The 17415-nt window shown below is 33.7% G+C and overlaps 1 protein-coding gene across 4 annotated transcripts in view; it reads left to right on the top strand.

Annotated features, from left to right (window-relative positions):
* Window positions 1–17415, top strand: part of LOC145668667 (transcription factor hamlet-like) — a 582644-nt gene that overhangs the window by 557045 nt on the left and 8184 nt on the right. For all 4 annotated transcript variants that reach the window (XM_081736724.1, XM_081736722.1, XM_081736725.1 and 1 more), the window contains one exon: window positions 8525–8630. In XM_081736724.1, coding sequence (XP_081592850.1) covers window positions 8525–8630 — 106 coding nt within the window. The remainder of the gene's footprint in view (window positions 1–8524; window positions 8631–17415) is intronic.

Genomic DNA, 17415 nt, shown 5'->3' with positions numbered 1-17415 from the left:
ATAAACTGTTTCAACGGTACGGATACTTTTCTTTACATGAGAATAAAATTTTCGTGTCTCCCGCGAAAATTGCATACGCAAGTTTATTATTACGATTTGCTTTTGATTTTCCTTACAAGGCCAAATTGGCAGGCAAAAGACGCATTTAAGGTTATTGGTTCCCAGCTCCACTACCTATCTCTAACGTCTTTGGTAAACACTTTTTTGTTTGTTTGTTTGTTTGTTTGTTTGTTTGTTTAAATGGTTCTGAACTCCAGTACCTCATCTCTGATGCCTTTGGTTCTTTTTTTAAGTTATATAGTTCTTTATACACATTTGCCTGGTAACTGTTTTTAAAATGTTTCAACTTTTACTCCATCACTCTAATAAAATTTCAATAAAAGCACTTTTGCAGCACCATTAGCCTGTTTTCGTGGGTACACCCTGGCTAATCTAGAGATTCCATTTGAATTGTAAACATTTCCTATGTAGTTAAAATCTCAAGATTCATTTTATGAGGCCCAATTAGAAGTGATCCCGTGCACAGCAGAGGTTGGGAGGAATGTAGTCCCTATTTTTGACTGATTTCCACCTTAAACAATAGGGATAGTTGTTAAGGCTCAAAGGAAACACATATCGTGTGTTATGAAAATCTGAAATGTTTTTCAAAATTCCTTGAACCATTTTATGTTTGCAGTAAACTTATCTCATTTATCCTAGAGCAATAGGTTCCAATCTGAAACCTCAATGAAATCACATGATTTGTCTGGTGTATTTCTCGGGAAAGTTATCGCTCGACATTCTTTTCAAAAAACGGTGAATTTACTCTCTATAATCCCTGAGTGATCTCTACTTTAAGCAATAGGGCAAATGTAAAAAAAAAAAAAAAAAAAAAAAAAAAAAAAAAAAAAAGCATGACGTTATGAAAATCGGAGTTTTTTTTTTAAATTACATTTTTCGGAATGTATTTTCAAGAAAGAAATCTTTAAGTTTTATGCCCTACGGTTATGCCGGCTAGGCAAAAGGAGACAGTGGTGATGAGAAATGAATGAAATGGTGAATGAGGAAAGTGGGAGAACGCCGAGAAAACCCACGGGTTCGGTGTTTGTCCACCACAAAGTATTTTCAAGAAAGAGAAAGTCATTTCTTTTCTTATTCTTGCTTAACAATTTTAACTCCAGCAAGTAGTGATGATTGAGAAGCCTCGAGGAAAATATACGCTGTATTTAATTCAAAGTTGAATTAAATTTTATGATGCACAATTTCTCTAATTGCGTTGAATGTATTCTCTTAGTGATTGATTTTATTCAATCAGCAAGTAGTGATCCGTGAAAAAAATTCTCTCGGCGCTATGATATTTGCTATATAATGCTTTTTGAAACTGGAGATTATTGCTTTGCTGTATCTAGAATGTTTTCATTGGAGCTATTATATTAGTGGTAAACTATATTAAAAAAAAAAGGAAAAGTACATAGTTTATTTAATGAGTTCTATTTCATAGTTTGTGAAGTACCCATATTGTAAGAACTTGGTACACTCGGAGGTGTTGAATGATCAGACGAGAAGAAAAGATCAAAGTAATTCATATCAAAGCTGTAGCTCTTCCAAGTTGGGTTGCTTACAAGGCAAGATTTGAGGCCGTCTCATCTCGAAAAGGTGTGAAAGCGATGTCTTGTCTCGGAAAATGTGTTTCTATTCAAAGCATTCTGTCTCATCTCATATCTCGTGGGTATCTCTATTCCAAGCTCCCCTGAGCTCCCTCGTGGCTAAGCGATTAGCGTACGCGCCTTCGACGTGGGAGGCCCGGGTTCGATTCCCGGAGGGAGTTCATGTGGTTCGGTTTCCACGTTAATCAGTAGGTTCACTTCTCATATAGCCTTGCTGCTGAAAGGGACGCTAAACTTAAATCAATTCAACTCAACTCCAATCTCCTCTATAGTGCATTCTTGTTTCACAACTAAATCCTTATGCACTCCATAGGTATTTCCCATTCTTGCGATGTTCCTCGATCAAATTCCATATCCTTTAGTGACGGGTATACTATGGAGTCTTGCATCATGTAACAATTGACTCTGTGTTCATGTCTTTTCATTATAAATATTTTCTCCCTCAAGAATATTATGTTTCAGACATACAAATCTGTGTTTTTTATCCGAGAGAAGTAGCGTCCATTGTTCGCATTCGTATAACACAACATGCAAAATACATGATTTCATTTAGATAAGTGAATCAAATGTTATTTTTTTTTCTAGCGTGTCCCGGTGGCTCAGTTACAGCACTTACTTCTTGTGCAAGGGGTTCCTGATTCGATCCCAGGTCATGTAAAGCTGTGGTGAACAACATCGTGTCCGTGTGTTTTCCCATTGTTTTCCCTTTCCTATCACATTCTGATTTCATCATTTTAAAATTTTCCTTCACGTTCAAAATTACCCTTTCATTTAGCTTAAAGAGCAATAGGCGTGGGATATTAAAATAGATATTTCATTTGATTTTCGTGCAATGACCTCTGAATTAATCGTAATGGTAAAAGATTTCATATCCTATTCTTTCTGTAGATATTTTTAAAATACGTACTAGCTTAACGTGCGCTCTCTGCACAGCGCATCATTCACATATGAGCACGAATCTCCTTGTCCTTCCTCAAACATATGCACATGTTCCTTTACAGACACAAGAGAAATACGTCTTGATAAAAACAGGCAAGGGGGACCATAAAGGGGAGATTTTTTCGCTTATTTTTTCAATATCTCGCACCGTTTACAAGATTTGAGCCTACTTCCGGTTGGAGTTCCTAATTCATGTATTATCAGTGTTTTCTTTCTTCTTGCGTACAGTATGTAACGTTTTAAGCAAATACATTACACATACAATTAATTGTAATGTCAATGATATATGGTGTTCACTGGGCAAAACACTCCAAATAATAAAGATTAATCTTAGACTGGAGAAATGGTTATCCTTCGTATTTCATTATCATTTGTTCACGAAACAAATGCCTGAGGGAAATACAACCCCTGTATACAAATATGTAGTGTTGGAATGTAACTCGTAGGATATGATGCTTTACTTTTTTAAAATTTCAACATTTCCAGTGTACCCTTAAAAAATGTAATAAAGAAATAATGGCCATTTTTTTAAGTATTCAATTAGAACTGGACAATCTACACAAAATTTGCAATTGATCATTGAACATGGCATCTTTCTAGAGTCAATAATTTCCGAGAACTCACTGTCGAAAGCACTGGCCACAAACATATAAACGTCCACAAACGTACACACTTTTCTAGCATTTTAATATATAGATTCTATATTTCATTATATGTTGATGAAAATGTATTAACTGGAACACATATCATTAAATAGTTCACTGGCGTTCTAATTATCCCTCATTACATTCACAATAATCGCCCCGTGAACGTATTCTAAAAAGCGTCCGAGAAGAAAAACGAAAAAAAAAAAAAAAACAGAAAACAAAAATAAATTGTATTGTAATTGGATTGCATGTCACAATCATAAAAGAAAGCAAAAAAGACTTACATAAGCTTATTTTCTATGGATTGATAATTCATATTCTATCGAATGTATTTGTTATCAGATAAGACACAAAAGATGAGCGTTTGAAAAGGGAAGGTCTGAATTTGTTTGCAATGGTATAATATTCCTCATTAAACACACCTACGCACGCCTGTGTGGTCCCATATCAATGAATATTGCATGATGAAAGATAATGTACACATACTACATACTTCTTATTTTTTTATTTGTTGGCTACCACTTTCCAAATAACAGGATTCCTTATATATATATATATATATATATATATATATATATATATATATATATATATATATATATATATATATATATATATATATATATATATATATATATATAATTAACATGAATACGTAACAAAGGAAGAATAGAAAGGGTGGAGGTAGGAATTTTATTATTGACTTTGAGATTATTATCGGTTTATGTATGCTTCTTTTCGCCTCCAGAACGCAAGAGTTTTTTAACAATCGTAAATAATCAGAATATACACTAAAGATGTGTATATGAACACACACGTATTTATGTCATGATAAAAACGGCTGATTTACGATCTTTAAATGTTTTCTTTTTTGAGTTTATTAAATATTTCTTTTACAAGTACTATAAATATACTGCGAAAGCATCACTTTAACATTGAGAAATTTAGTGATGAGTCTTTGTACATAATAAAAGACAAGTGAGCTCAGTCGGACCAGTCACGTTAGTAAGCTTTCACTTGCCTCTGTAACGAAATAATTTAATAACGGCTTAAATATGGCATAGAGGTTTGGGATTGTTGGTGGACAAACTAATAATAATATAATAATAATAATAATAATAATAATAATAATAATAATAATAATAATAATAATAATAATAATAATAATAATAATAATAATAAATACATTTGTTAAATATATACAATTAGAACTTTTAATTAAGCAAGATTTACAGCAAACCGATTGCTTAGGCTAAACAGCTACTAATGTATAATAAATTCGAAATATTCCAGACTTCAATGTAAAGCAATTATACATTTCAGAGCTTTATTTTAATTATTAATAAGAAAAATTAATTAAAATAATTATATATATATAGTTTATACCTAGGTACAATTAATCACCTCGGCATATACTGTATGCTCGTATACAAATCTCACACACCCTTTATTCTGGTATGCTCTTTCTGTTTAATTTTATCAGTTTTTCCTACTATTTTAGGTGTGTTTCTGTTTATTTTTCTTACATACTGTATTACTGTTTACTATATTATTATTATTATATTATATAATAATAATAAATTCTGTTTCCAAACGAAGGAAATGTAAAATCTCAGTCTCGGCCTGCCTTTGTATGATTTGTGTGTGTGTGTGTTTGGTCCAACGTTTTCGATTCAGAGCAATATCCGTAGCTGCTTTCCGTAAATTCTGTAGTTATATACATATACATGTATACAGATAGATATGTAAACTTAACATCAACATATTGCTTGTCATCTATACCTGAACCTATTTTCACACAGTGCAGAGGTGGAATTATTATTATTATTATTATTATTATTATTATTATTATTATTATTATTATATGATAATAAGAAATTTGCTTAAGACTTTTCATTAATATTTATTGAAGAGAATGCACTAAATTAAATATATATATATATATATATATATATATATATATATATATATATATATATATATATATATATATATATATATATATATATATATAAATTTACAAAATATTATTCCATAATTATTTACGGCTTCCGAAATTTTTAGGTAAATATTGATTATAAATTTATTTAATTAACAAAGTTACGGATACAGCCTGTAAGTTCGATTTACACTGTAATCTTAGCAACAAGAACAAGAACAGCGGGGAAGAAAGTTGATTAAGATCTATTTAAAGGTACCGTTCCGGCTTTCTCCCTAGAAAGAGCTTTAGTTTGGAAAGGTTGGAAAGCAACATTCTTTATTACCTGATTGAAAGCATTTCTTACAGGAAAAACCAACCAGAAATTGACTTGTTTTCTTTTAGAATATATATATATATATATATATATATATATATATATATATATATATATATATATATATATATATATATGTATATACGCATTAATATTTAAACTTTGTGTCGTAATGTACCTGCGTGTGGTAGTTTGTAAGTTACAGAAAGACAAACTTCTTCAAGTATAAAATACAATAAACCCTGTTATGTTGCTACCTTTCAAACTTGACCTCATCTGTAATTTGTCTACATGTCTGTTCAGCCTTATAATTATGAGGAAATTCACAGAGTTAATAATGGAAGTTCTATTACTCTAAGTTGATCAATTCTAAAATTAAAGAAATAATAATAAAAGTTTTGGAAACAAGTGTAAACAACTTAAAACTTTCTTTCTTTCTCTCTTTTTTTCTTTTTTCCTGTAGACTTCCGTCGATAGACTTCACCTTAGCCAAAATGAAACTTCCCTTATAATTTGGTAGTGGGTGCGAATTTAGATAACGAATCAACGGAACCAGACACTACTTCCCTTTCCGCAGTGCAGATATGTATTAACAATTTGTGTTTGTTAATTTGAAGTTTAGCTTTCCACTACGTCTATATGAAATGCGAATCTAGAATTTAACATGGAATCCAAACCACCATGCCAACAATGGGATTTTCCATTTTAATGTACTTAAAGTATGCCGTAATAATAAATTATTAAAGCTTGTTTGTATCTCACTAATTACAAAAGTGTTTTATTTCAATTTCTTTTTGGTCAATGACTCTGGTAATTGTGAATTCGCCCTACTTAGTATTTTGACTTTGATGCTGATTAATCACTCCGACCTCACAGTCAAAAGAGGCTAAAGTATAATAGTTGAGTTGATTTTAGTTTAGCGTCCCTTTCAGCAGCGAGGCTATATGAGACGTGGACCTACTGATTAACGTGGAATCCAAACCACATGAGCTCCCACCGGGAATCGAACCCGGGTCTCCCACGTCAAAGGCGCGTACGCTAACCGCTTAGCCACGGAGGAGCTCGAAAGTATAATAGTATATTATCATTGTCGTGGATAAGTAGTGCATGTATCGAGTTCGTTCAGGGCTTAGAATTTTCAGAGCTTACTTAGCAATGTGAGGCATTTAAGTTGTTGAATTAAATAGCGAGCAAGTTCCCGTCTAGAAGGTCAGAAATATCGAGTTTGTTAGCCGAAGCGCTGACCACACATCACTCAATTTTATGTGGGCCACCTGACTGGACATGGTCCTTTTTCAGTTTAACATTCCACGAGGATAAGGGAGATGGTGAGCGCACTACCACTGAGCCACCATGTCCCACATGGTCCATTGTGTTGTGGGCTGTAGCGCGAGCGAATTTGTTTACTCTCCTAAACGGTAACTATAGTGGCATCTTACAATCTCGAAGAATATTGAAAGATAGTTACAAGAGAATGAAGCAACACGCAATCCTTTTGTTAAGTTTTTCGATTGGAGTGTAGTGCGGACGTACGATCATATGAACGTCCTTCACGCCAACCTTTTCCCCTCACTTTAACCCTAAAATAAATCATAAGCATTATTCACAGCCCGTTCCTCTTCTTTCTGATTTTTTTTTTTTTTTTAAAGGAAGCCTCCCTTTCCCCACATGAATGGTATTGCATGTCTTGAACGAATCTTCCGTCCAAAAGAAGATTGTCAATAATCACGCTGGGTTGTCCTTTGTGGCATTGCAAGTAGGGAAGAGGCTATCGTATTCCCCTTTTGACTCTTCTTGATCTAAAGTCACTAAGGATGAGGCAGGTGACGTGGGCATTGTTGCCTCGAGGGCACCAACTGCTTAGTCTCTCATCATAATTTACCGGCGACTCTTTTTCTCTTATGTCAAAAGTACACACGACAACAAGAACTAAATAAAAAAAAGGAGGTCTTCTCACCTTCAGTTACTTACAAGTCACCAGCAGTGATATGAGGTGTTTGCATGACATCCATAAAGAAAAATGTCCTGTAACAACACTAGTCAGTTGACTTACTTTTCATTCTATATACAAATCATGTATTGACTAGACTTCACAGGTTACATGAGGTTTTCCGGATTTAAAAATAAAATAAAATAAATGTTACATTAATGTTTTATCTTACGAATACAATTTGAAACTATACTATACATATGTTTGTATTCAGTGCCCCGAAAACAGGTTCTGTTTCCGGCCTCATATATCTGTTCGAACCGGAAGTGATTAGAAATCTACGGTTTTCGGTTTAAAGATTAATCATCATAGAGCAAGAGCGCACCCACGGGGGTCGACCGGGTTCGGACCTTCCAGAAACTTCCTAACTGAACATACATTTGTACATTTTTTCAATTAAACTATAGTTGTTTAGTAGGGAAATGATTGATGTGTCCTGAAAATTTGATCTTATACTTCATATGTGCTCTTTCTCTTATAAAAACAATCTAGTTCTATCATTATTTTCTTAAAATATAGATGGAAGTATTTTACGATTACTTACCGGCTGCCGAATAATACCCATTCAATATTAAATAGACGTAGCGGCTTTTAGTATTGGGGATCCCACAAAGCTTGGAGCCCTAACAAAAATTTGTGGGTGCGTGCTTGTCATACAGTAAAAGCGGTAATGTGATAAGATGGAAACGTTTTTATTTCTTGTTTCTTTCTTTGTATGAACCAAGAATTCCGTCTACACTCTTAGTTCTTTACTAAATTCAGAATTGGTAGGAATCTACTAAAATATTTGAGATAAGATATTTTTAATCTGTTCTCACTTCTATTATATATGGACTTAACGTGGAGGAAGAAGTGTAGACTGCGGGCGCAAATGAATAATTGAATTCTTCATTTCGTATGCGATTTAATTAAAAATCATATTCGTAACCTATTAAAGAGCAACTGCAGTTTTTTATGCTAATTTCTTGAATATTTGTAATAGGGTTAAGTAGAAGTAATTATTTCTTGTAAAATGTGGCTTCAATAGTTGTTTTTGTATTCTTCCAGCATCTCAACATTCAGGTACTGTCGACGAAGAACGAGAAGACGACCAGGAGGAGGGTGGAGAAACTCGTTGTATTGTCTGCGACAAGAATTTCGAGGATATCGACCAGTAAGTGTACTGTATTATATATTGTTTTAAATATTGGTTATCCTGATTTTAAAAGGAATTCGGGGAATATAGTGAATTTCCAAAAGAAACAAACAACAGCTATAATTATAACGCCATAGACGTAACTAGAGGGTGTCAGACGAGAAAAACCAGAATGAAAATAATCAACGAGGGTGCTCTGCATAGTCTCGAGTTTGGGACACGGTGACTGAGTTTTAGAATGCTCACCTCTGGTGCAAGAGGTCCTTGGTTCGATCCTTAAACAATTAAGTTTGTGGTGGATAACTTCATGCACGTGGGTTTTCTCGAGGTTCTACCGTTTCCTCCCACATTATGATTTCACCAATTTTTTTTAAAAATTATTATCTTCCGTTAATCAACCATTTCCTTTTGCCTAAAGAACATAACTCTTGGACGAAAAAATTGTAATGTCATTTCATTACACAAGCAAAAGAACACGGAATTATAAACTTTCACTTAGCTTTGGATTTTCTGTTCGGTAGATGCAAACACTGTAGCTCATAATAGTGGACGCTCGTCTCTTGCTGATAAATTCTCATAAACAGATTGTTTATGGTGTTCATCAAAATTTGATCCTTTCTTGTCTGAAAAGCAACAAATAAAAGGAAAAAGAAAGAGAAGAAAAACGTAAATAGAGTTTGCTTAGGTTCTTTTTTCTTTCTTTCAGCGTTAACGATTATTTCTACTGGCTTTTCTGATGTTGCTGTTACCTGTGAAACTGAGAGACATTTCCGTGTGCTTTTATAGTTGGTTATCGACAAATAGAGTCAGGCAATACTAAATGATAAACTGTCTTTCAAAAAGAGGTTAACATGAGGTCATAACGAGATTTATTAGTTAAGAGGTCCTTTTAAAGAAAAGAAAAAAAAAAACGAAAAATATTTTTTTTTCGTCTTGATTGCGTTGTTTTCTCTTCGCGTTGTGTGTGTGTGGTGCTATTTTTACCATGTATTAACGAGCATTCAGAAGCGACGTTACTAACAGTTATTTAGGGTACTGCTTATTTGATCTGTCTGCACAGTTTTGCCTGGTCGACGGTAATATTTTTCCCTTATATATTGTAAGAAATTTGAAGTAATTGTATTCCCCTTATATTGTTTATTTAAACTAACAAAGTGCTTCATACATAAAAAGAAAAAAAAAATTTTTTTTAAATCTTTTACTTGCTGTAATGATGGTTAGTTGTTTCGGATTTTATGGTCCGTTTTCAGGAACACGACAAGTGAACCTACATCTAAACTATAAGAGCTCCCAACGAGAATCTACCCCACGCCGCTAATCATTTGGTCTCTATTCATAAAAAGTGAAATGAAATTGAATTGTAAATTCAACCTGCCATGGTTGCCCCGTTTATGCTAAAGAAGACAGATGATTAATGGAAATGAACGATTATAAAGTAATTGGTGGAATGATAATGTGGAGGGAAATGGAAAATCTCGAGAAAACCAACGAACACGATGTAGTTCAACATCAACTAATTAGGGTTGAATTAGAAACACCTCATACCAGAAACAAGCGCTTTATTAAATATTCATTCTGATAATGTTTGCATTAGAAATGAACATGAATGTTTTAAAAGTATTTTTACTTTTGCATACTAGCTTTTTTTATACGAGTATGTGAGATTAGATCACACTTCCAATATAGATTCACATCTCAACCTTGGTACTGAAAAAAAGAGACATTTAACCTCCAATCAGTCAATCAACTACATATTCAGACTTGATTCAATTGATTTATCTCAATCAAGCATCAGACATGCATAAAAGAAAAGCAATCAAAGGTGAAGGAAGATATTGGAAACAAAAATATGATTTTAGGATAAATAAGATTGTTTTTACTTTATTTATATATTCTCGTTTCACTTCCCCTACGTATTATGCAACCAAAATTGATGTGATAAATAGTGGGTTGCATAACTCCCAGGGACAAAATTACCGTCGATAGTTCCGTGTAAAAAAAAATCAAGCTAGCGATCAACTACAGATTTTTCAAAAAAAAAAGAAAAAAAAAACTGGTAATGTATTGATATAACAATTTTCAATACTTATTTTTTATGTTTTTATTTTTTACTTCGAGTTGTTCAGTTTAATAAGATTCAACACCCATTAGAGAACTTTATTGTGGTCATGTTGTTATCACACGCGCCTTCGGGGGCGGTAGACCTAGGTTTGATTCACAGTAGGAACTCGTGTGGTTCGAATCTTCCATTAATATTTAAGTCCATGCCTGATGTAGTCTTGGTGCTAAAAAGGAAGAAAATTAAGCTCCAAACTAACCAATCAGTACCCATTAGAGACACTCAAGAACGTTTCTTATTTCATGTTATTGTGTATCTGTTTATTACAAAATTTATGATACATTATTGTAGTTGGTAGTGCATGTTAGTAGCTGGTAATATTGCTAATAAGAATTTTAAATAGAAGAAAACTGGCCAGTGAGTTAACTTAATACGTGAGAGTCGAGATTTAAAAACATTTTTTTTTTTAAATTGTGAAACAGTACCAAGAAAAATAAGGGTCGCGGGGACTTGATCAGTAAGGCATCTACGACCTACAAACTGGAGAACCATATTTAATCCCCGGTGAAGGCAGGATTTATTTATCATCATATCTTGTTTATTACTGAAAAGCAGTACTAATTAGCAAAGCTGCATGTGCGATTATGGCGATTATTCGATAACCGATTTAGGTATCGAAAATCGGTGTCGAAACTTTATCGGTATATTGAAATATTGAATACCCAAAATAATCGATATTCTATAGTAAAATATCGAAAAGTAATCTAATATGGGATATCAAAATATATATATTGATCAGTAATATTTTTGATATTTAAAAATATCGATTGATACGCGTATGTTGAAATATGGCACAACTCTAGAAATGAAAAATATAAAATACTACTACTACTACTTATAATAATAATAATAATAATAATAATAATAATAATAATAATAATAATAATAATAATAATAATAATAATAATAATAATAATAATAATAATAGGATTGCTTAACAACAGGTCGCACATTGGAAAGGGAATTAATCTAACCTACCGCGAATAATATAAACTTGTATTTCAAACATTCAAAAATGAAATGAAATCTTTCAGTTTAACGTCCCACGATTATGCCCTTTAGGCTAAGGGAGATGTTGATTAAGGCAAGTGAATGATGATGAAAGAATTGGTGGAATAATAAAGTGGGAGGAAACGAGAGTACCCTGAGAAAACCCACGGACATGATGTTGTCCATCAGAAACGTACTTCTCCGGGGATTGAGACAGGAATCCCACGCACCACAAGTAAGTGCTCAACCACTGAACCACTGTACCCTCTAAGGCATTCAAAGTATTTACGCAACCTGCGTATGTAAGTGGAATCCCTTAAATTAATTAATAAACGTAATTAATGATTATTTCAAGTCCACCTTATTTAAGCTTTAAAGAAACAGCAGTGTCATGTGTACGGCACGTGGAGGAATTATTTGTGTATGACGCCATGTTTTTTTCAATTATTATTGAAACTGGAAGTGGTTGTAGATTTATACCACTTCCGGTTTCAGTACAGATATTGAAGTGGAGATGAATATATTCTTGGAAAGTTTGCTTGGGTTCAGAAAAAACACTTCTCTCTATCTATTAACGTTTCTACCCTATAGCAATCAACATTAAAATTGGAGGTGATTGATTTCTACCACTTCCAGTTTTAATAGAGAGATCAGAATGAAGATTGGATATATTCTTAGGATTCTTAATGATTTGCAGGAAACCGCTTCTCGTTATCTGTTATCGTTTTTGCTGAAAATGAAATGAAATTGAAACGAAATGAAATTTTGAGTTTTACGTCCCACGGTTATGCCGGTTAGGCTTAAGGAGACGGTGATAATGAGTAATGAATGAAATGGTGGAATGAAGAAAGTGGGAGGAAACGGGAGAACCCCGAGAAAACCCACGCACACGGTGTTTCTCCACCACAAAGTTCACTTGGCGGGAGCAGGGTTTGAACCGGAGACCCCTAGCACCAGAGGTGAACGCCACTGAGGCACCGCGGCCCCTCGTTTTTACTGCATAACCATGAACGTTATGATAACCAAAATGTTTAACATTTTTGGTTTGAATAAGTTTTAACCAAGAAGAGGGCACCTACTCTTAGAACGCTAAATCGATTCCATAATATTGCTTCTCGTTATCCCTTATTGTTGCTTTATGTAGAGCAGTATTAAAACAGGAAATCGTAGTGGTTTTCTGCCACTTCCGGTTTCAGCTGAGACTTAAGGATGGAAATTAAGTGCTTTCTTGGGCGGATGCTTAATCGAGTGCAGGGAACCGTTTAGCATTTTTACTCCATAGCAGCCATCATTTAAACTAGAAGTGGTTGGTTTTCTTCCATTTCTGTCTTAGGGTACTTAATCAATAGAAAAAAAAAATCTCGCTATTTGCTATCATTTTCACTCTTAAATCCGGATCAAAGTAAAATCGGAAGTGGTTAATTTTCTGCCACTTCCGGTTCTAGTCAAGGGCGCCAATTTCTCTGTAAATTTGGGGGGGGGCATTCAGATGCAGAAATTATATATATTATATATATATGAGGATTTTAAGACAAATTGCATTCAAATTATGCCAAATATTGTATATTCATAAATACAATAGGGGGCCACATGAGCTTTGGATCGGTGCCCTTGGTTCTAGTAGAGAGAGAGTAGAATTCATTCGTGGGACGCTTAATTAGTAACAGAAGACGCTATAAGTTACCATTTTCACTCTATAATAATCAACGTTAAAACCAGAGGTGGTTGATTTCTATAACTTTCGGTTTGAGTAGAGATATTAGAGCACTGATGATATATATATAATATATTTGAGACTCTTAGTTGATTACACAAATCTGCTTCTCGCTATTTATTAGGGTTTTCATTGTGTGATGATCAACGTTAAAAGCGGAAAAAAACGTTGCGTTTTGACACTTTTGGTTTGAATAGAGTGGCACCGCGTAGCGTAGTCGCTAACGCTTTCATGTTTGGTGCGAGCGGTCCCGAATTCGATTTCCGGTGGGGACACTCGATCGAAAAAGTGCAAAAGCTTTTTCAGGCCGGCCATCCTGATTGATGTTTTCCTGGGTTTTCCTCATTCACGTAAGGCAGATAACGAGATGGTACCTAACATAAGTCCCAGGCCGTTTCCTTCCTTTCCCAATCCATTTTTCCTTCCTTTACCTCGGATAGTGTGATCACCAAGGGGCGGTATCCCTCATACGTTACGGGCTAACATGGCCATAGATGCCGAAAACCCATAAATCTAACTCCTAATCCTAATCACTTTGAATAGATGGTTAAGAGCGATGATTGTACCTATTAACAACAGTAATTGTTATAATCTGTCCCTGCCTAAGTTTAAGTGCGACATTTTCTCTACTCCAAACCCTCAAACAAAATTCTCTAATGATTACCGTGATTAGTCCAATGATTACCGTGAGTTCTTATATATATATATATATATATAGTGGAGTCTCTTTAATTCTAAATTCAAGGGGACAAGAAAAAAATGCGAATTATCCAAAATTCGAATAAACCAATAACTCTCATTTTAAAGTAAAATCAAGGGAACAAAATAACTTTTACTGTATATGAAAAAACTAATTAACATGCAATGCACCTTACCTATAAAGCACCACATTTTCGTAAGGAATTAGAATAGGCGCCGCGATTCGACATTGTGCATAATGCACGCCAATAGATCACAAGCGAATCTGCTTACCTTTTTGTCACTGTTTTAGTTCAGTTATAAAGAATTGCACAAATATCTCGTTCTTGCAAGTCATTTGCTAGTGGAGGACAGGGTTCAAGATCATTGACATTTCTACAGAAGGGATGGACACTTCCAGGTTATTGAGGAGGTGGAGAGATGCGTACCAACCATCTTCTGCCGGATTCTCTATAACGGGAGGGAGTCCAGCTGAGATGATACCAACAAAATTTCTCTTTCCCATGGTCGCTTCTGGATGAGATAACAGATAAATAAAAAATTAGTTGAAATTACATTGTTCTATTTGCAATTTGTCGAACACTGCAAATTTTTCTACTGTAAATACTTCGAATTATCCAAACAAGAAGTTCAAATGTTCGATTTACCCACGATTTTTTACCATTGTTTTTAATACAGTTTTCAAGGGGAATAAGCTTTTGTTCGAATTATCCAAGTTCGAATTAAAAAGAGCACTGTATACTGTAATGTCTTCTACCTTAACAAAATGTGTTCTATATACGTTATCTTCCAGCGGAACTAAGTTTTGTACTTCTCTGTCGGTTTTCAAGTGTTCATTTTTGTTGGTATGTTTTTATATAAGTTGACAGAAATGGTTAAGAGTGGTAATTGTCCTATTAATGGTATAAAAGAGAACCACTATTGTTTTTTATATATCGTCCCATGAGAACCAGAGGAACTTAACTCCAGAAATGCGGTTTTAGTTTTCTTCATGTTTGGACATAATTTTGAAAGCCCCACTTGGTGTAAATGGAACGGAACACAATCTATTCTCCTTGTCGATCATCTGTTGTAATGTAGCTCAATTACACACCTTTCTAAGCAAATAATATTTTTGTCCTCTCACCCGTAAACCTACGAAAATGTAGTTACGTCCCTCTGGTCCTCATGCGACGATATTGTGTACGTATGAGATTGTTAGTTTGGTGTAATTGCCAAATTGAATTGTAAATATTTAGGTTTATTTATAATAGATTTTACAAAAAAAATATCTTTTTAAAAACAACAGTTCTACCATTTTTAGTTGCCTGTAGTAAATTTATTATTATTATTATTATTATTATTATTATTATTATTATTATTATTATTATTATTATTATTATTATTATTATTATTATTGATAGTTAATATTCCTTCGTTTTATTGAAAATGAGGATGGAAAGAAGCTTTTCATTTTAAAAAAATAAATAAATTTATTTTCCGTTCACATGTAACAAACCTTGACTATCGGAAATTCTCTTCTATTTCCTCCGGTACCTCTTTCTTCAATGTGTTTCCCACCTTTATTTTCATCCCATCAGGTGTTATTTTACCTTTGATTCCATACGGGAGAAGGTGATGCATTGATTTCTATGTAGCACTTTGCTCTCTCGAAATGATCACAAGTCACGCCACGTGCAGGTGACACGTTCAGTGCAGAGGCTTCTTCTTCTGCTGTGAAACAAGAAAAGAAAGAAAGAAAAAAAGGTGCTTTGGAATACTCCCCTTTCGTCCTTGCATCAGTGATATACAAAACAAATACGGGGAAAGTTTAGATATATGTCTGCAACATGCGTAAGAAGAGTTAATAGAACTTACGAGAAAGTTGTCGGAAAATAACATTATTTTGTTTTTAAAAATAAACAGTTTTTTCTTTTACTTCAGCGACACATTAGTATGCATTAAAATTCATCATATTTATTCTGTTATCACTAATAAGTCAATCACAGCAAATTAAGAATGTTGCATGCAGTACAATCTGCAGCCAAGCTCTTCATCTTAATGTAGGACTTACCCCTTTTAATATTATGCATTAATTATTGTCTTTCCCTTTTTTCTTTCTCCATGTCCTCTAAATACGAATTCTTAAACAATATCTTAAACAGTGTATTGTCTTCATTTTAATTATCTGCAATATTGTTCTTTTCCCCTGCCTTGCTTCATTTTTACCATACCTTCTTTGATGTTCCTCGAAAATAGTTTCTTCTCGAACTGTCTCTCAACCAGTTTGTTTTCCACTTTTAAATTATTTCCAATATTGTTTTTCCTCCATTCTTCGCTTTCTTTTCATCATATCTTCTATCATGTCCTACAGTTTCTTCTCAAATAGTGTTCCAACCAATTTCTTTTCCTCTTTTCAATTAGCTCCAACATTTGTCTTTTCTCCCTCCCTCGCTTTTCTTCCACCATACCTTCTATTGTGTCCATCAGGATACAATTTCTTCTCAAACAATGTCTTAACCAGTTTCTTCTTCTCTTCTCAATTACCTCCGATTCTGTTCTTTTCTTACCTACTATTTCTCTCTAATTTATTACTATTTTTTCTAGTTCAACCAAGTTAAGTATCTTCATTTTTGTTCACACATTTCGAAATCTTATTGTCGTTTTTAGTTCTCGTTATATAGTATCTACGTTTTAGAGTACAATGGCTCTTTATTCAAGAACCCATAAAAACACATTTTTCTTTCCAATTTTATTTCTCGCCATTACTACGGTTACCTTTATATTTCACGTTCGCACTTCATATCTTCACAGAATATTTTGCATTATCATCAAAAGTCTTGACAGATCATTAACAATCTTCAGTGATATGTGCAGACATATCACGTGGACGCCTGGTTCGCGTGTTCGGACTATGGATAAACTTTTCGCTGCAAGTAGACTAAAGTAACACATTCATATCCACTGAAGTGAAGTATACTCTCTTCCTGTCAGTATGTTTCAGGGCTTATAATTGGTTCTCTACTTTTTGTTTGCTGAATAAAACGTTCAGTGAAATTGTTGCACATAAACAGACATCGACATTTTCTTTAAATATTACTTAATATCAGTTCAATTGTTATCTCCTTAAGTTCATTCAAGCAAAATCTCACAGGTTTTTTTTCTTTTTATCCTTTGATCTCATTGTTCTAATAATAAGGGCTTCTGAGTTTATAGTTGACCTCAGTTACTTAAGCTTGGCCCCATTAGTATTAACAAGAGCGTTGAAACTTCGAGGTCTTTAGAAGTTTGAGCTGAAATCC

The sequence above is a fragment of the Thermobia domestica genome, chromosome 13 (genome assembly GCF_964235325.1).
Source record: "Thermobia domestica chromosome 13, izTheDome1.hap1.1, whole genome shotgun sequence".
NCBI lineage: Eukaryota > Metazoa > Arthropoda > Insecta > Zygentoma > Lepismatidae > Thermobia > Thermobia domestica.
Note: the sequence above shows the minus strand (reverse complement) of the source record. Positions and strands in the feature narration are given on the sequence as shown.